The sequence below is a fragment of the Corvus brachyrhynchos genome, unplaced genomic scaffold, assembly GCF_000691975.1.
Source record: "Corvus brachyrhynchos isolate BGI_N302 unplaced genomic scaffold, ASM69197v1 scaffold94, whole genome shotgun sequence".
Lineage (NCBI taxonomy): Eukaryota > Metazoa > Chordata > Aves > Passeriformes > Corvidae > Corvus > Corvus brachyrhynchos.
Genome location: NW_008238330.1, coordinates 6,851,390 through 6,872,603, shown reverse-complemented (window position 1 = coordinate 6,872,603; position 21,214 = coordinate 6,851,390). Strand labels below are relative to the sequence as shown.

Here is a 21,214-nt window from a genome sequence, read left to right as displayed (position 1 = left end):
GTGGGTTTTCCTTTAACTAATTTCTAGCTCTTTTTAGCTTTCTGTTTTGGCAAACATTTGTCCATGTCTACTAGCAAGTAGAAATTTTGGGGTTTGTTTTTGTTTTTGGTTGTTATTGTCATGACAGCTTTGGGATATATATTAGTAGACTACAAATGTTACGAAACTCATTCCTACTGAGGTAACGTGTTAAGCAACAGACTTCCTGGATCAAGTTTGACCTCACCAATATGGACCCAACCTTCTCAATAGCAAAGAAATTTTAAGTGCAATCTGCACATCATTTGCCCTACAAAAGATAAAAAGCAATAATTTGACTACCATATATCCTTAATTCATTGAGCTACTATGTAATCTAATGTAAAGAACAAGAGTTCTATGTAAGTCACCACCAGAAATCCGCCCCAGTCATGAAAAGATGCTATGGTGGTAAAAATAGCAAAAATCTGAATGTTAAGGAGGTGCAATTAAATCCCCTAAAAATCACTAAATAGAACATAACAGGCATGTCAAAAGCTCTACGTATTTTCAGTCATGAATAAATTACACATTATAAAGCAAGACAAAAAGCTCTTGCATAATTCTTTGTAGTTTACACATGCCTATATTACATGGAGCTAATGCTTCGGATTCCAAAATCTTAAACCCTATGGGCTGGCAATAATTTGAAAGCCTAGAAGAATCCAAAATTACTGCTGTAACTCAGAGTGATCAGATCTTGTCCAGTGTATGAAAACTGTAAGCCACCTTTCCAGTTTTATTATAGTTAATAAGGGGAAATTTTAAAGTTAGATACATGTTTAGCACTTCACAGATTGTTGACTTCATATTACTGGAGTAATGTTTACTGGGCAAATGTAGTTATCAAGCAGTAACAGGTCATGTACTCTTTCAGGGATATATAGAATGAATCAATGGGATGTGGTCATTTCAATTAAATTTTTTCAGCATTGAAAATTAATTTCAGATATCTCACCATATCCACTAAGCTTACAGAAAAATAGAATAAGCAGTCACATATCCAGTTGCAGATATAGCTGGACTGGGTCAAAAAACTAAAAGCCATACTAGTTTATTTACTGAGATTACTAGATCACTTTACAGCCAGACCCTGCCAGATTTTCTGTCTACCCTGCCTTTTTGGGCAAAGTCAGTCCACTTTAGATTAAACTGCTGCCAGGTGAGATGTGAGCTAATCCAGATGGCTTTCACTGCAGGGAATTAGGGACCCGTCCCATGAGACTTTCTAGAGGCCCAGCTGAAAGGGTGTGAAGCAGATGTCCCTCCAGCCAGGGCTGCTGGAGAGCAACCAAGAGCTACAGCTTTTCAGATAGCTCCAGCTCTTACAAAATCACAATGGAGTGTATTACCCATGCCCTGACCAGCAAGACACTTTTCTATTGTCTGAACTAAAACATCCATGAAGAACACTGGTAAGAACTGGCACAGAGCACCCCCAACCTAAAAAGAACCACTGTTACAAATACAGGCTTTTTAATGACTTTGGAGTGTGTCAGGAGACGACTGGTTTAATTTTACGAATGTCATTAAAGCAGTTTGCCTTCCCTATACAGACAGGATCTAAAGCGCAAATTCTCATCCTGCCCAGCAGGAGAATTATCAAGCTAGCAAGAAGACAGTTATGTGAGAAAACAGTGTGAACAGTGCTAGCAGGAACAGCAAGCCAAAGAAATTAATCCATCTACACTTGGATACTGCAAACGAACACAGATTAAATGTTTGCAACTAGACAGAAGTCATACCTGCAAGAATCAAAATCTACCTCAGTAATTTTATCTCTGGGACTCCTATCAAATGTGTCAATTAGTTAGACTTAGTGTTCCTAAGTCAAATTTTGTCATGAAAAGCTTTTTTTTGAGTTTGAGAAAGTTTAATGCCTGTTGAATAAGGTAGATTGTGACTTCCACTCATTATCTAAGCATAATGGCTCCATAATTCAGGAGAAATTCAGAGCTCTTCAACAGACATTTTTTACAATTTAAGGAAAAGATACAATATAGTCAATGAGTGTACATATATATTTTAGCATATGGCCAAAACAAATGAGTCACATTGCCCATCAACAAGGAAAAATTTTCAAGTGAAGTAAAATGAAAATTTCAAAACCAAATAGTGCCAAATCTTGGGCTGCTTGAATCAGAGTTTTCTAAGCCTAAGACTAGTAGGAGAGAATATTTTTGATTACTTCAGTTGCACTCCTGGCATTTTTATCTAAAGTTAACCTTTTTGACATAATATTTGCTTCTGTAATTTAAGGTGCAATAATTAAAACAACTTTCAGTTTTATTTCCTTTTAAAGAAAAATTACTTAAATTATAGGCAATCAAGTAAAATCAAAGTCAATCAAGTAAAAAGAATCATTAGAACTTTCCTGAGGATGTGTATCTACAGGGAAGCCACATGCGAGGCCACTTAATTGCTGAAGTGGCCTCTCTCGTATGTCATCTCTCTGAAGAGTGAAATTTTGAATGGGATCCTTCCTGCTGCAGCAACTCTCATCCCCAGTAAAGGATATGATGCTTGTGTACAATGGTAGGCACAACCACAGAACAAGAAGATTGACACTCCATTTGTGCAGTGAATTATAGTTCTCTTGGCATTTCATTAATACCAACGACTGTGGTGGCTGGGGACATCCCTTCATCCTTACAGTCTGTGCTGCTTTGAGAACAGAGAGCTTGGAAAGGAACCTAAACCCAATGCCAAGCATCACAAGGTAAGTTGGGATAGATCTTTCTCTCCCTTTCACTATTACTGTAGAAAGGTTTTGTTATTTTCCTTTCCAAGCAAGCTGGCTAAAACCTCTGTCATTTGCAAAAGGAAAGGCCCAGGCTGTGTTTAGTTCAAATAGAGTAGAGAGGTCAGCCCTGTGTCTGAGAAAACTCCAGTTCAAAACGAATCATCCACATGAATCTAGTGGCTGCCTGGCAGCCAGATACAACAGCTGTCCAAATTTAAAATGGAAAATTCTCTCCCAGAGCTCTGGAAAACAGAACTGGAATGGCTTTTGCAGCCAGGCATATGTACCTGCAAAACTGGGTGAAAAAGCCAGCCACCACTTAAGGAGCTCCATGGTTCACACACTGACAATTTTTTTATTACCTGTGACCAGGTCAAGCTTCTAATAATCACAGAGGATAAGATTAAAACTAATCTACAGCAAAGGAGCTGTCAATATATATGATATTTTAGCTACCTTTGGGTGGACAAGTACAAAATTACCAGCTCTACAGTCAAATCTTTCCCTTGCTGGAGTACAAACAGCCAGGCTCTGCAGATGTCAGGGACAGGTTTGGAATACAGGTTTGAAATACCTCCTAACATCTTTGAGTCATATTCTGCTTTAAGTCAACAATAACCTATGCCCACCCTGTAGGATACCCTCCTCTGTCCTCAACAGTGAGGTAATAAAAAAAAACAAAACAAAACTAACCCAAAACCAACCAACCAACGAAACCAAAAAAACAATCACAAAGATTAAAAAATGACTGGATCCATTCATTAGAGGATTTCAGTTCCCTTGACTTCCATTTTTCTTTGCCTCCCTCTACAGGAACATGAAGCTCTTGTGACTAGAGTTGGGCTCTGCTAAATGTTGTTATGTTTTGTGTGTCTGGGTATTGTTCTGCTCTGCCTTCAGTCTCCTCCAGACAAATGTCGAAAAGAGGATGGAGCTGCACCAAAACATAGGGAGATTTTTTTTAAAAATAAGGACATTTTAAAAGAAGACATATGTCTACTATTCTACGATTTTATGTAGGGGCTGTGTAACAACCTGTGACTACCTTTAGCTACCAAAATATTCAGAATTCAGATATGAAGGTGTTTCTAATTCGGGGAAATAAATTGGTTATTTAAAAATAAGGTGCCTTTCTCCCCTTGTCCTTGAATTCATTCTCAGGCCTCAGTTAATGATTTCTCATATTCAGAAAGAATGTCTGTAACTCTTTGTAACTGAAGAAAATCTAAATATTTTGTGTGCTATGTTATTTACCATCCTTTAAATCTTACAACAGGCAAAAGCACCCCATGAGGAATGAGAGGAGGAGGAAAAAGCAACATGCACATCTAAGTAACACACGTATCTGTTTGCAAGCATGTATACACGGAAAAATTGCATAAACTTAAATAGTTGCTGTAATTAACATTAAATTGAGTTTGCACAGTTTCACAAAACTACCATCATTTAGCAAGGGTTTGTCTAGAACCAGCTATCCAAGCCAAGTCTTGTGAAACAGATGAAGCTCACACAACAAAAGAATAGAGATGTCATTATGTCTGACCAGTTTTGTGGGGGATGTTTCCCCAACTTCTTTTGTGTGTGTGTGAATTCTGAGACACGTGTGGTACATAATATACAGAGAAAGACATCCAAGATCCATCTACCTCCCAGTGAAGGGGTCAGAAAACAATTCTTTTGCTATGATATGGTTGAAACAAACTATTCAGCCCAACTACATTCAAATCCATGGAGCTTGCCTGCCCCCACGAGTTCATAACTGGGATGCACATAATAAAGAAAACAATTCAGTGAAACCATAAATAGTACATATAAAAAAACCCAAAAACCAAAACCCAAACAGAAATGCAATGCTCCATTGTGCCTTATTTTAAATTAGCACATTTACATTTGTTAGTGGATTTTCTTCAAGACAAGCATGTTTTTTCAAATCACAAAGAGTTTAATATTTTTATTTTACAAGTTTGCAATGGAAAATACCAAAAAGGTATAAAAATACTAAATAACAACCTTTTATTCTCCCTTCTCAAAACAATTACTTCATTAAGAAACTGATTTAAAGGATGATTCCTTCAACTAATATTTAAAAAATCAAAACACGAAAGAATTGACATTATACAGAGCCAGTTCATGCACCCTCACAGACACACAGCCACAGATATTTTATTCTGGTTAGTTTTAAGTTCGTTCTTAAAGTGATAGTGGAAGTTCAAAGAAGCTGGCCCACTAAGATAGGATTTTTTTCTGTCTTTTCTCCCTGGAAGGACTGAAGTTAAGTGGAATTCAGCTGCATGGTAAAAGGCTGGTTTATTAATTTTAACAGTATTCAAGTTGCTAGATGCCCATAGCTCCTGACAAGTAGTCCTGGGAAATCACATGCGTGGTAAACAAAAACAGCAGCTTTAACATAGGGATTTTCTGGTCTCTGTTACTGGTCACCATAAAGATGCATCTGACCCAGGCATCTCATCCTGTGCATATCAGCTCAGATCAACAGCATCAAGTTTATACAAAATTAGTAGCTTCTCTACTGCACAGATGTCATCCATTGCACGTCATAAGGTCAGGCTTTCCTGGTTACAACATAACCCATTTTTGTTAATACGACAGAGTTCCTCAAGTTTTCTCCCAGTCATTTAAAACCTCATGCCTCCGAACAGCAGTAATTCTCTCGCATTCTTCTGTTAGCACTCAGGATCAGCAGACAACAGTCTGACAATGAAGAAAAATTGCACTATCTTTAGGCTTTACGGATCAATTCACAGTTTTCACAACCCATTTCATCTTTTGTCATTCTTAAATATTTATTCCACATTGCAATCACACCTGGCTGAGAAGATGTGAAGTCCCCTGACATCATCTGCCCCTGTGGACTGAGGAGATCACCCCTCTCTCTTGGGGGAGTTGCACCCCCATTCACATGTAGGGCAACCAAGCTGTTCCTCTGCTCGTGCCTAGTGGGCATCTGCCCACACCTCCTTGCACTGCTCAAAGTGCTCCAGGGACTTAACGAAGAGATTTGTGAATCAAACACTAACCCTGGGGCCTACCCTGCTCTAAGTTATACCAGAGGCTTTGTCTCTGAGCTAATGTGAGCCGATATCATTGGCTCCTGCCGTGTTCCCTCTGCAAAGAAGCCAGCGAGCTCAGCCAGCAGCACCTTTCCTGATGCCGAAGTCGCTTCAGCGATGCACAGAAGTAACGCAAGTGAGAAGTAACAAGTACTGCGCTAGATTGGCGCCCAATGTGGGGCAGTACTTGTGCTCGAAGCAGGAGCTCTGGCGTGCCCCTGGTCAGAGTGTCAGTCCAGCTGCGTTCTTCTGTGCGTCGCTGCAGTGACTTCGGCACCAGGAAAAGAGCTGCTGGCTGGGCTGGCTAGCTGGCTTCTCGGCAGAGGGAACATGGCAGGAGCCCATGATGTCAGCTCACGTTAGTTTGGAGACAAAGGAAGAGAGAGGCTGTTCTGGTGTGACTCCTAACAGGTTTATTGTTAGAAGTTTCGCAACCCGAACAAGCTCAGAAGGGATGGAATGCGATGGGAGCCTCCCCCGAGGCTTGGCCACAGTTTTATAGGGAATTTGAAAACCGCGGTGAAAGGGGAAAACAACCAATGAGTTACAAGCCAGGGGGAGGATACAATTTAACAAGAACCACTGGGGGAAACCGAGAGGCGAGAGTTGTAACAAAGAGTCAGTGAACAACCCAGTAACCGAGAGTTTTCCCGACCCGGGGGAGGTGGCTTGTACCCGGGCACCGCCCGGGGTGTGTGGCTTAGGCTTCTGAGCCGCCCATCAACCCACCCTCTGAGTCTGCCTCTTCGGGAAACTCCATCCAGGGGATGGGCTGGGATTAATTGGCATCTTGCTGCCCCGTCCCCGCAGGGGGCTGGGTCACCGCAACACAGTGTGGAGAGTGGTTTCAGCATGACCTTTGCCAAGTTGCAAACCTCAGCGGGGAGTGTTCCATTCTGTCTGCAGCAATCGTCTTTTCAGCACAGCCCTGGTTTTCCACAGCCTAGCACCAAACACATGGCGTGGCATGGAACCATGGAATGCTTTGTTTATGGCAAACAGTAACTTAGAACTATGAAACTGTGCTTATGGGAAAGAATGCAATAGGTCACACACCTTTGAGCTCCCAGCAGCACCAAGCATGAGAGTAAACTTGTGGGATTTCTGGATTTCTCCCTCTCAGGTTTGAAGAGAGATTGATGCTTTGCTGCTAATGCTCACATGTGCAGAACGTAGTCTTGAGTTGGCATCAAATGTAAGTTTTTCTGATTGCATCTATAACTACATTTACAAAATCCTCTTTTACAGATTTTTAGAAACTCCTTGGGGGTAAAAAAAAAAACCCAAAAAACAACATCTAAAAATCTCAGACTGCAAGAAAGCATCCCTGCCACATAGCCTACACAAGGTTGAAAAATATTCAGACACAGGAACAAACTTTATTTTGGGGGGGATGAAATATCTCACCAGTAAGTGCCAGAAAGGAAACTATTTACAGTGCACTGTATAACAAACCATAATGTGTAAGCCAAATTAAGTAACCCACAGAGGTATCATTTAGCCTAAACATCAGACATCTGCTGGCATTCAACTGAGAAATGGGAATTTGCAGCCCGGAACAGTTATTTCTACTATTTCTAAGGCTGGAAACATTCTGCATCCATGCAAGCAAGCTGTTGAAAAACTTTGGTGAGCGACTGACAGCTGGTGTGATACTGGTGCCCTCTGCTGTCAAATACTACACTTCAGTTACCAGCTTTCTTTTAAAATGAGGTTTTGCTATACTCCAAAAAATATTGAGCCGTATACAGCGGGGAAACCAAGTATTTCTATCTGTAGGTGCATTATAAAAAAACCCAATCCTGACAGACATTTAGTATTACTGCAAAGAGAAGATCTAAATACTCTCTTAGAAAACAATCAGTAAGACTTCCACCTGGAGCCCCATATTGTAAAACAATCTAAAATATTCATCTAATAAATTAAAACATTCCTTTGTTTTTCAACAAGCATAGTGAAAAAACAAGTGAAATGGAGACTTTGTGGGTTTGTTTTGGGTTTTCTTTTTTCGTTTATTTTCAGGAAATAAACTAAAAATGTCCCTTTTCAGACTGAATTTTCTCCATTTAGATTCAGAAAAATTAACTGTAAAATTAACAACTGGCTTGAAGATTGCAGCTCCTCCAAATGCCATTATAGACTAATAAAACCATGAGTTACATCTTTAGTATCATCATCAGTACATTTATATATCCTTACTCTTCCATTCTGTTTTTCTTTTCTTGTAGTTCATGTATTTTGTTCACCTTTGTCATGCAAGTTTCAGCACCTTTCTTGTGGTTGCTCTGCCTAAGATAAAGCAAGCAGCAATGTTCACAGAAACATCAGGGAAGAAAGATGTCAAAAGCAGAGGGAAACTTGGGAAAAATATCTAAATTACAGGTAAATCTGGTTGTGCCACCTGCAGTTCAGGTTGTCTGACACTTTCCATTTTTAAACTTTCATTTCAGATTCTTTACAATTATTTTGAGTGTTAGAACAGAATACCTAGCCTTTTCTTTCTGTTCAAAAGCCTTAGCAAGTTTTAGCAAATTATTTGACCATTTTTAGGAATGTTTTATTAAGCACTGCATTGCTCTTACTAAATCAATTTTTGCATAATTGTTTTGTCAAAATCCCAGCCCACTCATTTTATGCAAGAAAAACTTCTAAGACTTGCTCTTGTGTCAGTCTTGAAATTCCTGTTGAACATGGGCTACAATTGACTGCATTATAAACACTCAGGATTAATTGAACTTAATGAATCTCTTTGGAACCCACAGGTTTTTTCTGAAGATGTTCCCTCTCCTGAGCATTTCCTGGCCCCATCTTCCAGGCTTAGAGAAAAAAGCAAACCAGGAGTGGAGTGGAAAGAGAGGGTAAGTAGAAGGGCACACAGAATATTGAGCAGTGAGTGTCAAAGTCAGGAATTTGTGAGGGGAAAGGCTTAGAAGAAGAGGTGCAAGAGTGCTAGGGCAGAAAACAAGACAGATGGTGCACACAACATTAATAAAATTCACAAGCATTTCAAACATCCACATCAGTTTAGATGTTTTCATTGTTTTAAGATCAATATTACTTGAGGTCCTGGGCTGCTATGCCCAGTGATTAGATCATGTTCTTGTGATACTCCTGTACACAGCAATAGGATTATATGGATAAATGCTACTATGTGAAAACAAATATGAAAGAACTGGTCCTCAAGATCTGTTTTGTCTCAAACACTTCCGAATAAGTGTTTACAAAAGCAAATACGGCCATATGAAACTCCACCTCTGTCTCTTTACTTGAAAGATTATCAAATACTGACAGTGACAGTCACTATTACAATTACAGTCTTTCTTAACACCTAGAAATAAATATGTATGATTGGTCTTCATCTTCCAAAACTTAACTGAGGAATAAATCAGTAATGGCCTATTTATAAGATAGCTGCTGAAAAATTTCAGTTTCAAAAGGAAATAACAGGAGAATGAAGCTCGCAAACAATGGAGAAGATCAACCTCTAGTGGTTGTAAAGGTAAAAACGAGAGGATAAACCCTATCTACAGTTCGTCTTATCCCACTGGTCCAATATTAAGGGAATTTCAGTGGCAAAGGGCAGAGCATGGGGGTTTTTTTACCTGGACATACCATCTGCAAATTTAACTCTGCTAAATAAAAGGATACTCAAATCTATGAAAACTATGTATTACAATGAAAGGAGAAGAAGAAGAATCTCCTTTCTGGTGGAGTGCTGTAAGACATGGATTTCCCTGTGCTGAAAGGTGTTTAATTATTAGCTGTCATTACTAAATGACAAGGCATTTTACTTTAGAATAAACCATTGTTACATATAGAAATATGGCAACTGACCTGAGGCTCTGCCACTTCTGTTTTGAGGCAAAGCAGCCTCAGCCAGTACATATCTGAATAGCTCAGCAAAAGAAAATCTTCCCAGAGTTGGGTTTTTTCCACAGTAACAAGTTATTTCACAAGTTTTGAAATAGTAGCTAGAGAAAGAGAGGGTTGTAGGAGTAGAAAGAGTGAAGGAGGATGGAAAACTACTAGTAGCTTTCAGTAGTACAGACAATCTGTCATCTATGCTGTTCTACCATTAAGCCAGCAATTAAGTCTTATCAATGTAAAATTTAAAAGGGATCAGGTCTAAAATTTTAAAAGGATAAAATCTAGTTTGGCACATGTGCAGCATTGTTCTAAACATGTTCCTCTGCCCCTGCCAACGCCAACAAGAGAATCTAAATATAAGGATGAGTTGCCTTTATTATAGTTGAAAAGCTATCCCAAGGATAAAAACCTATGATCACTGCAGGGTATCATCTACCAGAGGAAATAACAGGAAGATGAGAACTAAACAGCTGAAGATGACCATTCACAATCTTTGTGATGAGTTTTTCAGCATTTTACACCAGTTCCAGACTTCAGTCTCAAATCACAAAACTTCGGCTTCCTGTTCAGGGCTTTCCCAGTCCTACAACTCATAACATTGTAAGACTTCAAATATTCAGGCCTTCCTTTATTTAGGAAGAAAAAGGATGACCATTCTCAGGTCTTCAACAAGAATAGCTAAGTAAATGCATCACATGGGGTCTGCTTCTGTCCACCTCCCTCTCATCCACTCTCATAGGGAAGTTTTATCTTCTCTAGCCAGGAAAACTGGTATCACTAATCCAGATGAGCAGCTGGAACAAGGGGGCTTCAGAGATCTGTCTGACATTAATAACTCCATAGAATTTAAGGACTGTTCATACTCCTGCAGGGTTTGGCATCCCAACCCCATCCCAGTCTTGCTCTGTTTTAACTTTTTAGAGCCCAACTCAATCTACTCCTTAATTGACTATCACTCATCCACACCATGCAAATTACCTAGAATTGTGCACTGCTGTTTCATTGCATGACTTCACTCTCTTTATTTTCTGTCAGTAAATAATAAAGGGTGAATGGTCATCACAGAACAACCTAATTATTTATCTAGTGCCCTTCTATCAAAACAAATCTGAACTTTCTCTGAGTACACACACCATCACCAGTAAACCTGTGACTCAAATCTGCAGTCAAATAATTTATCATTAATAGTAGGCTATAATATATCAACAGTTGAAGTTAAATTGTCCTAGTAAACAACTATTTCACAGCTCAGAATAATAAGCAAAAGCCCTATCTTTAGGGAAAAAAAAATATTCTAACTATGGTTGAACTATTTAAGTCAGAAGCCCCCTCCTTATGGTAACAAAAAGAAAAGGAAAGAATTTTGCCTATAGATCGGTTAAGAGGTGGGGCTCGTCATGCTGACTATTATTACAATGGCCAACACTTCCTATTTCTAGATGCTGTTCCCAGTTTTTAATATCTTGGACAGCACTTATTAGGTAAGTGAAATTTTCACACCAAGGCAAAGATTAATATTTGGTCCACTTGGCTAAACCTAGTCCATCCACTTCTGAAAATAAGCACAGGAAAAATGCAATTTGTGTCTGTCTTTAGAAAGTCGTAACAACTTTCAGTGCAAAAGTTGGAAATTACTGAGCAGGCTTCCTACCAATGGATGAACAAACAGGATGGGAGGAAGAGGTGGAGACTGGGGAAAACCCAGAGGAGAAACACATCACAAGGAGGAAGTAAATTCAGGGAGAATGAATGAATGAATGAATGAATGAATGAATGAATGAATGAGGTAAGGAGGATGAGTGATCAGACATGCTGGAAGGAGACATATCCACCTGGATGTCAAAATGGAACAAAGAGCCCAAGGGGAGTGGGAAATCAAAATCAAAGACTAGGGGAAGAAATTGAGCCAGAGGAGCTAAGGAGTTGGAAATCAAGGCATGATAGCACAGCACAGGCAACCTCCAAACCACCAAAGCTCAGTGAATAAACCCAGAAACAGCCTAAAGACAGAGCTAACAAAATACAGCAATGAGATGTGGTGTGTCTGCCTTGGCCAGCAGCCATGCACCCACCCAACTGCTCACCTACTCCCCTCCTCAACACAGCAAGGGCAGGAAAAGGATGGAAAAACTCGCTGGCCAAGATAAGGACAGGGAGATTGATCCATCACGGGCAAAACAGACTTGACTTCTGTAAAGTCAATTCAATTCACTGTCAATTCAAACAGATTTGTAAAGTGAAAACAACCATTAAAACAATACCTTTCCCCCATGTTTTTCCAAAGCTTAAGCTTAATCCTTCACTTTCAAATCCTGGGGCAGCGGTGGGACACAGAGTATGTCATGAAAATGAGGGAGGGGGAAAAGAAGCTCCCAAGTGAGCATGATGGAATTACACACACCAGAACTCTACTAGGTAGGTTGAGGAGGACAGCAGTTAGAGGTTGGAGTCATTTGAGTTTGCCCCTCTTGCAGGTAATGATTACAAGGTATTAATTACATTATTGCAAATTATTTTCCTGATAACTTCCTTTCAGCAGAGACAAGGGACTCCATCTGGGGAATATATCATGATATGAAGGGAGTTACTGTGGACAGTCAGTTCATGAACTATTCCAAGAGACAACAAGCAGCACCACAGAAGAACCTATGAGAAAACTGTTAGTTCTTATCTTCAAAGTGCTACTTGGATACTGTGCTGTACAACAAGGGATTTTTGAAGAAGATGATCAAAAGATAAAACAAAGTAGCTGATCATCTGTGATGTCAAGAAGAGAAAAAAATACAAGTCTGAAAGAAATCTCAGAAGCTCTTCTGGTCTACGTTTTGCCTAAGGCATGCTTTAGCTAACTTTCAACTGTTTTTGAAGTTTCTTTCCAAAACTTTTTGGACAAATCCTCCAAATTATCTGTTCTGGTGCTGCTTCTCCTAATATTAGAAAGTTTTTACAATGTCTAACAAATCAACTATGCAGTGATTTAAGTCATCCATCTCATGTCTTACTTCATGAGTAATGAAGTACTCATGTCTTACTTCAGACTGCTCTAAGCAACCTTGGTTGGTGGTGGTTTTTATTTTTCCCATAGTTCTACTTTGTTTCCTGGACCCACCATTGTGAAATATACAAACCTTTTCATAAAGGATTGGCCTCCATCTTTGAAGTTGTAGTGAATTTTGTCCCCATCATTCCAATTAAAAATTTCTCCCATAAATGAATTGCCATCACCGCCTTTTACGTTACAGATGGCTTTCTCCCTCTCAGCATTGGCGCACACACTTGAGATTTCCACAGCATTCAGGCTGATTGGCTAAAAAGGGGCAACCTTTTCAAGTAAACTCTTGTAAGATATCTCCCTCATCACTGCACGAGCCTCACCCTCTGCGCACATCTTGCATTCAGTCAGTCAACAAGTCACTGCAGAGTTTATTGAAATTATATAGTGTTCTAGATGATGTCTAAGAAATGCAAAAAATGGCCTCAGCAGTTCATATGCTCTGAAAATATCTTTCCAGATAAGTCCTAGCTTAAGATTCAACTTTTTTGGGGTTTTTTTTGTGGCTACATCACACACAATTTCTTTTCCCACAGACAGGACACTTGCCTGCAGATTAAATTCTTGCCGGGGTCCTAAATGAACACCACTGCTGTTTGTTTGTCTGCATAAAATTACATTATTTCTGTTTCTGCAATCCAAAAGGTCATCTAATTTGTGAATGACATGGTGATTTTCATCACTGCTTCCTCTATTTGTTTCATCAGAAGATTTTTTTCAGCATATGTTCACTTTCTCATGCCACCACCACTAATATCTTGAAAGTCAAGCCTAGGCCTGCCTTTTAAAGAATGTCCCACCATTCTCAATATCCCTTTTAATTGTCACCTTCTATGAGACAGTTCCTTACTGATTTCATATCTCCTCCATTAACTTACATTTAGTTTTGCTATACTAATAAATTCCAGTATAGCAAAGTGAAATCTTGAAATTACTCACTTTCCATGTTGGCTTTTTGCATTTATACAAACCATTTATATTTAACTGAAGAAAATAAAACCAAACCAACCAAACAAAAACCCTCAGAAGCTCTGTACACTGAAAACTTGAGGAAAAACTGTTCTAGGATGAGATTATTTGTTTTTTCCAACATGTTAACTTAAGTTTCTTAGAATTTGTTCAGAGCTGCCTGTAAACAAACGCTTTCACTACAACTTCTCAATGACAGTAGTGCTGTTTAAAGAATTACGATGAAAATATACAGAATAATGGGGTTTTTGGTAGTTATTTTCCACCTCAGTATGGGAATTAAGTTTACTCAAATGCAAGGGGGAGTATTCAGGCTATTTAATTTGCAATTGACTCAGAAAATAATAAATAATTCAATCTCACGACTATCTTATCTGAAAATCTCTTTACTTGGTCATCACAACCATCTGGTGAGGCCCTGTTGTTGCTTTAGCTGAATGTAGGTTTCTAACTATGCAGTTTTACAAATTACATTGTAAGCTTCTGAAACCATGTCTGGACTTTGTCTATTTTTGACATTATATTTGTAGTGGGGCAAGGCTTTTTGATGTGGCTGAGAAAAATAAACAGAATTCTTGCATTTCCCATACAAAAAGAGAACAAGCAGTCCAGGAACAACTTCATAGCTAGACATGGATTTACTCTCTCCCTTGAAATGAATATTTAATCAGCTCAAGAAATTGCCTTCCTAACCATTAGCACCAGTGGAATGAAGACAGCATTCAAAGTCAGACTCTTGTTTGGTAGGTTTCTTGTGCCACACAGCCAAAGCAGAGGGGAGACAAACCTCACACTATTTAGATCATGATCAGTTTGCTAATGCAACCCTCAACTTGCAGTTGATGAAAGCATTGAAGACACTTTATTGAAAAGAAGCAGATGGGGTGAAGACAGCCAGGAGTCAGAACACTGCCCATGTGCAAGGCTGGGGATAACCAGTCAGATTTCACAAAAGGTCCTGCTTCCTTCCCCAGCCCTGTGAGGAAGGTAATACTCCACTTCAGCTGCTAAAAAAGTACATGCAGTGTCACCTGGACTCTTAGCTCAAAGTAAAGGTTTCGTACAAGAGTAGAATAACTCCTCACAGCTCACTGTTGACATTTTTATTGTTTGTACTTTGCCTCATCATATTGCTGATAGGATAACCTGCCTTCCCATTAGGGTTCTTGCTATGGTGCTTCTTTCACAGCTTACTTTCACATATTGCTTCTTATCTCCCACTATGCTTCCCTACCTTTTCCTCACTGCTTTAATCCCGGTTCCCATTCCCTCCTAAACTTTGCTCCCCATTACCTTTTGAAAGGCTATCATAATCAAGCAGTAAACAGTGCTGCAGTTACCCTTGACAACTGCCAGAGTGTTTTTAGTAGGCTTCCCAATGAACAGCTCAAATGGAAGTAATGAAGCTGAGGGATGAGTCAACCAAAAAAAAAACCCCAAAAAACCAAAAAAACCACCACACTGAGCTTCAAAAGCTTCTTCAAAGCACTAGTTTTGCTATCATGCTCACAACCCCAAAATACCAAGTTCCTCCCTTCCCGTCTATTTACTTAATGACTCCTTCTTACAGATACAACAGCACTGTATCAGTGCAGTAATTTTTTCCTCACTCATCAGTAATGAAAACAACTATCAGAACATAGAAAGCCTCTACCCAGTTCCCTTGTGGGTTTGGGAACATCAAGCCCTATGCCACAGAGCTGGGCAGAGCACTCAGACTGCACAGCAAGCTCCAGCTTGCACCAAGAGTGCTGAAAACCTCTCTGCTGTAACTGTGGCTACTGTACAATATTCAATGGATATTTGCTAAGCCAACAGGACAGTAATGAATCACAGGAGATATGAAGTATACTATTTTACCTGAGGAGAAAGAAAACTGCATACTAACCTAGAGTAAGCAATAAATCAAGATATTAATTCAGTGTACATGTGCACAGTCTGTTTCCAAAGGGGGGAAAATACACATTATTAGTTAATATAAATGTGTGCAACAGTTTAGCCAAATTGTTCTCTGTTCCCCAACACGGTTCTAGGCAAGACCAGAACTCCAATTCATCTGATTAAGTCAGGGTAGAAGAGATTCTGCATCCCCTATGCAGAGATTGAAGGACTTTAATCAAGCAAAAGACAAGGCCCTATAAGTGAATACCACAGAGTAGTATCCCAGATTTATTGTGCTCATCAGTCCACATTATTGCTAGCAAACTACAGTGGCTTTAGAGGGCTCTCGCAGATCCATTAGGCAATGCCTGCTCATCCAAGATATTGTTAAAGGTTCGATTCTAATGATGGCATGTTGTGCAAAACTACATGCTTATATTTCAGGTAGTTATTTCTTCCAGCTGGAATAATAGTTTATGTTGGAAAAGACCTGTAAAATCATTGAATCCAACTGTGCCATGATCACCACTACTCCATGTCCCTAAGTGCCACACCTACATGTCTTTTAAACACCTCCAGGGTCCATGACTCAACCACTTCCTTGGGCAGGCTGTTCCAATGCTTGACAACCCTTTCCATGAAGAAATTTTATGTAATATCCAATCTAAAACTCTCTTGTCCTGTCGCTTGTTACTTGGGAGAAGAGACTGACCCTGACATGGCTACAACCTCCTTCCAGGTAGCTGTAGAGAGCAATGAGAGTCTGCTTTCCTCCAGGCTAAACAACCCCAGCTCCCACAGCCGCTCCTCATCAGACCTGTGCTCCAGACTCTTCACCTGCTTCATTGCCCTTCTCTGGACAATGAACTCCAGCACCTCAATGTCTTTCTTACTGAACACAGAATTCAAGGTGTGGCCTCATCAGTGCCGAATACAGGGGAAAAATCCCTGCCCTGGTCCTGCTGGCCACACTATTGCTGATCCAGGCCAGGATGCCATTGTCCTTCTTGGCCATCTGGGCACATGCTGGCTCGTATTCAGCTAGCTGTTGACCAACAACCAAGTTCTTTTCCTCTGAGAAGCTTTCCAGACACACTTCCCCAAGTCTGGAGCATTGCATGGGGTTGCAGGACCCAGCACTGTACCTTATTTAACCTCATACAGTTGGCCTCAATTATCTTCCACATAGTCCAGGAATCTCTTAGACTGTTTCCTCTCTGCTGTATCATATTTCCTGCTGTTTTTCCTGCTGACAGCTGGTAAGTTCAAAGTGCCCCGTGAGAACAAGGTTTAGAGATCTTGAGACTTCTCCCAGATGCTTATGGAATGTTTCGCCTGCTTCTTCGTTGTGGTTGGGTAGCCTGTAGCAAACTCCCACCTTGACATCTGCATCATTGACCTTCCTCCTGGTCCTTACCCATAAATGCTCAGTCCTATTGTCACCATCACAAAGCTCTGGGCAGTCAAAACACTCCCTAAGGTACAGGGCTACTCCACTATCTCTCCATCCTTTGCCTTGTAAAGAGTTTATAGCACCCATTGCAGCACCCTGGCTTCTGCTAAAGCTGTCACTTGGAGTTAGCAGGATTTCTGGGGAAGGGGAGGAAAGTTACTCCCTTTCAGGAAATAAAAGACCAAGTAAGAGAAGTGACTGATGAAAAGATGTGCTATAGTGGATGCCCTCACCCACTTTGAGAGGAGCATCACACAAAAATACTCACAATAAATCCAAGTTTTTTATAGTCTCGAGTGTACATAGATTTGCGTTTCTCCATACTGCCACTGCTGCTGTTAGGTTCAGATTCGGCATCAAAAGCAATTCTTCGGAGTTCAAATATGATATCCCGCTGAGCCTATGTTAAAACAAGGTTAAAAAAAATGGGTTAAAATAACTTATCTCTCACTTAATTAAACAATACCACAAAAGGTGTTTCAAAACACCTTTTCATTATTCCCCGCCACTGCCTAAACTTTTTGTGTCTAAATTCCCTACTTCATTCTTGGAGAGACAGTCAGCAAGAATGACCTCATGGTTCCCACTTTCAAAAGTCCTCACATTCATGAGATTCACATGCAGGTGCTTAAGTGTTGACTTCCAGAAGCGGGACCCACATTAGCAAGGCCTCTGACAACACAATTTTAACCACAGAAACAAGGAGCACACACATTTCAAATTAAGTTGGTAATTAAGCATCTTGCTGGATGAACTGAAAATGACTCAGCACTCTGCATTAATTTTGGTAACTATCCATTACTGCTACCGCAGAAATAGGCAAGAGAGGAATTACTGCAGCTGGAAATATCTCAAGACAGTGATAACCACCCTACCATCAATACTAACAACACTGTGTTAGTCACTCTCTATGGAGACATTCACTAATTGACTGCATGTACATTCCCAAGGGTCAAACTTTCCCATCTCAGACTTACGAAGCATAAAATCCTACAGCATGGTGTTACTTATGTTTACAACTATCTCACTCTCCCACCTTCTCTTCTCCAAATGATCAGGAAGTCTTAAGATAACTTCAGGTTAAAAATGAAATTAGCTTCCTCCTTGTACAGGGCCTAAAAGAAGGCCATAAAAATTAAAGAAACAAAACCCATCATCCCCATGGCTCATCGCCCCTATATTTAAACCTCTTGGATATCTTAGGGGAATGGCACTTTTTTTACAATGAACAATACCAAAGTTGATGTCTGCACACAGTGAGCAATAAACAAATGAAGTACTTTATAGGTTCCCAGTAACAAAACCAGGGTTTACTGGTACACAATTTAACTTCAACTCTAGCATGCCAGATGGTTTTCATGCACACATTCAGTTTAGCTCTACAGAAATACTTTTAGGAAGGACCATACATCTCTATTGCTTCTGAGAAGGACACAAAGGAAACAAATGCTGGACAGCTGCTCAGAGTTTCTGCTCAAGAAGACAGGAAATTCAGTTCATGGAACTACATGCTAAGGAGAACTGCCTGGCCATTTTGTTGTACTTGTGCACGGGGAATGAAATAAGTAAGAAGTGCATCTTCTTACAACCAAAAAAATAGCCCAATTTCACAGAGAGGGAAAATTAATGACTTATGTATATGTTCCTAGCAAGTGTTTTTTTCCTCCATGAAGAGCTGTAGGTACATCAGTGAGGAGTTGTCTTCTTCCTGCTAAGACCAGATCAAGCCAGATGCTTACTTGATCTTGTGGATCCATTTTTGTCATCATTCTGTCTTCCAGAAGATTAAAGGTAAGTACTTGCAGGACATACAGCTGGTGAGCCATTTCATTATTGATGGCCCTCTGTGCCCTGATAACATGCTGCAAAGAAAGAGAGACAGACTTTGGTGAATCAGAAAACTACAGTGGGTGCAGTCAGGTGTTTCCATGTTTATAAGTATGTCCTTGCTATGCAATAGTGTATCTATACTCCAGAAATAACAAAAAAACCCAAAACAGCCAAAAAACCCCAAACACAAACCCAACCCCACCCACAAACATCAAACCAGGACTAGCACTACTGATTCAGATACTGTATGAATAACTTCAGGAGACAGGACTTTACACTAGATAGGGTCTATGCATATGCTCAGAAGTAGTATTAAAAAAAAAAAAAACAGTGCTGAGTAGTCACTTCAAAGAAAAATTAATTCCATCCCAAGAGCATTAGAGCTCTGTATTTTATTTATTTTTTTCCAAGAGATTATATTAAGAAAATATTTAAGAGAGTAGCTGTCTGAGCAGAAAAGTATTAAGGCTGCAAACACAGCCAGAGAATTCAGTGATTTAACAGGGCTCAACAGGGAGTCAGCATCACACCACAATCCTGCCTCTACTAGGCAACTCCATTCTGTGTGAGGAAGATTGCTTAGAAATAATACATTAGTACACGATGCCCTATATGCACAGAATTGTCCCATTCGGAAAGCAAACACAAAACTGATGGGCAATTTAAAAATCCCTGGTGTGCCAAAAACACCAAATAGTTTTACATGGGAAACAGACCCAGGCCTCCAAACACAGCAAAGTACATAAGGAAAGAGTCATCATGTAGGAGATGGATACATCAACTGATGTTGTACACTTCCAGAGAATAAAAGAATCTGTTTGCCAAAAGGCACTGGAGCATTTTATGACAATAAATAAACACCTAAGAATATTACCCATGTGGTTATTCCAAACTTCTTATGAACTCAAGAAGTGTAAAAACATGTCTTGTGAAATAAATTCTGGGGGTTTTGTATGCATCACTGAAATTATGATAGTAAATGAGAAAATGCAAGGAGTTTTTTGTTTGGTTTGTTTTACACTCATTACAGAGAATCAATATTTTCCTTTGCTCCCTTGAAGATGTAATCTACTCTAAGGTCAAAGGCAAAATCCCTGATTTTCCATGGTAGCAGATGAAGGTCTTCCATATTATATTCATTTACTTTAACTATTTCATTAGCTGTAGTTCATGCTTCTTTTGTGCAAGTCGTGACAAATTGTGTCAATCAAGACGGAATAATCAACAGAACCAAAAAACGCAGAGGTATTCAATACTCTTTTCCAGAAGAAACCACAGTCTATTTGACTGGGAAAATAACCCTTCAGAAAAGCAGTTTTGAACTCATTCAACCACCATTCAAACTTTATCTTCTACATTACAAGGCTTCAAAACATATCAAAATACAAAGGCAATTAAAATATATTAAGATATATTTTAAGACCTGTGAACACAAAAAATGGAGTCACCTTTTCTCTCTTCTACTCAACAGTAACTTTTAAAACCATATACTTACAGTTAAGATGATGGAACGAAGCTGCTTTTGTGCCAAAATATTCGCCATTTCCTGATTAAGTAAAAAAAAAAGAAAGGAAAAAAATTAAAAATAGCACAAAGCAGGTATTTTAGTGTCATACCTAGAAAAACACACTGCCTTAAAAGGTCTTACATTTCTGCATTGTTACTTAGAAATGAAAGGAAGCAGCATATCAGCATTATGACTGTATGCATTATTTGGGGGATCACAAAGTCAGGAAGAGAGACAAAGAAAGTTAAAAGTATGTCACAAGCTGAGGCCTTTGGTGATCCAAAACCGGCAGTAAAAGACTTCAGAAGACACCTCAGTGGGTTCAAGAGAGTATTTACACACTTGTTCAAGCACAGCCTTCCTCCACAAACAATACAGAAGGAAGCATGGACTGGTAGCCAGCCAGGACTTTAAAACAAGATGTCAAATTTAACGCTTATTTACTTAAATATTTCAGCTGTTTTAAAATCAAGTGCTCTAACTTTCATTCAATAAATCAGCCTACAACTCAATACTGTTTCATTATAAGAAATGATAATTCTCCCCTTTGCTATTTTAGTAGCAATGTCGACATTGGTCCACTCTTTTGCTTTAAATTAACTTGTCTTTCTAGATCTGTCTGAAATCACTATCGAGGTGAATATGCTTCTACTTTAATGCTTAAGCAGCTGATCCCAACTGTCCGTGCTGCAAACTGTCCTACAATACATAGGAGGGGATATTTTACACTTACCAAGAAAAAGAGCCTGATCTTAACCATACCTACAACAGCATGCCCTATTTTTAAGTTCCATGAGCCTTTCCATCAGTATAGAAAGGTGTG

General features: G+C 39.5%; 1 protein-coding gene across 3 annotated transcripts in view; it reads right to left on the bottom strand.

Moving 5' to 3' along the window:
* ELMO1 (engulfment and cell motility 1) overlaps positions 1–21,214 on the bottom strand; it is a 304,753-nt gene that overhangs the window by 168,121 nt on the left and 115,418 nt on the right. For all 3 annotated transcript variants that reach the window (XM_008633859.2, XM_017734444.1, XM_017734443.1), the window contains 3 exons: positions 20,380–20,430; positions 18,794–18,916; positions 17,323–17,454 (listed from right to left, as the gene is read on the bottom strand). In XM_008633859.2, the coding sequence (XP_008632081.1) occupies positions 17,323–17,454; positions 18,794–18,916; positions 20,380–20,430 (306 nt within the window). The remainder of the gene's footprint in view (positions 1–17,322; positions 17,455–18,793; positions 18,917–20,379; positions 20,431–21,214) is intronic.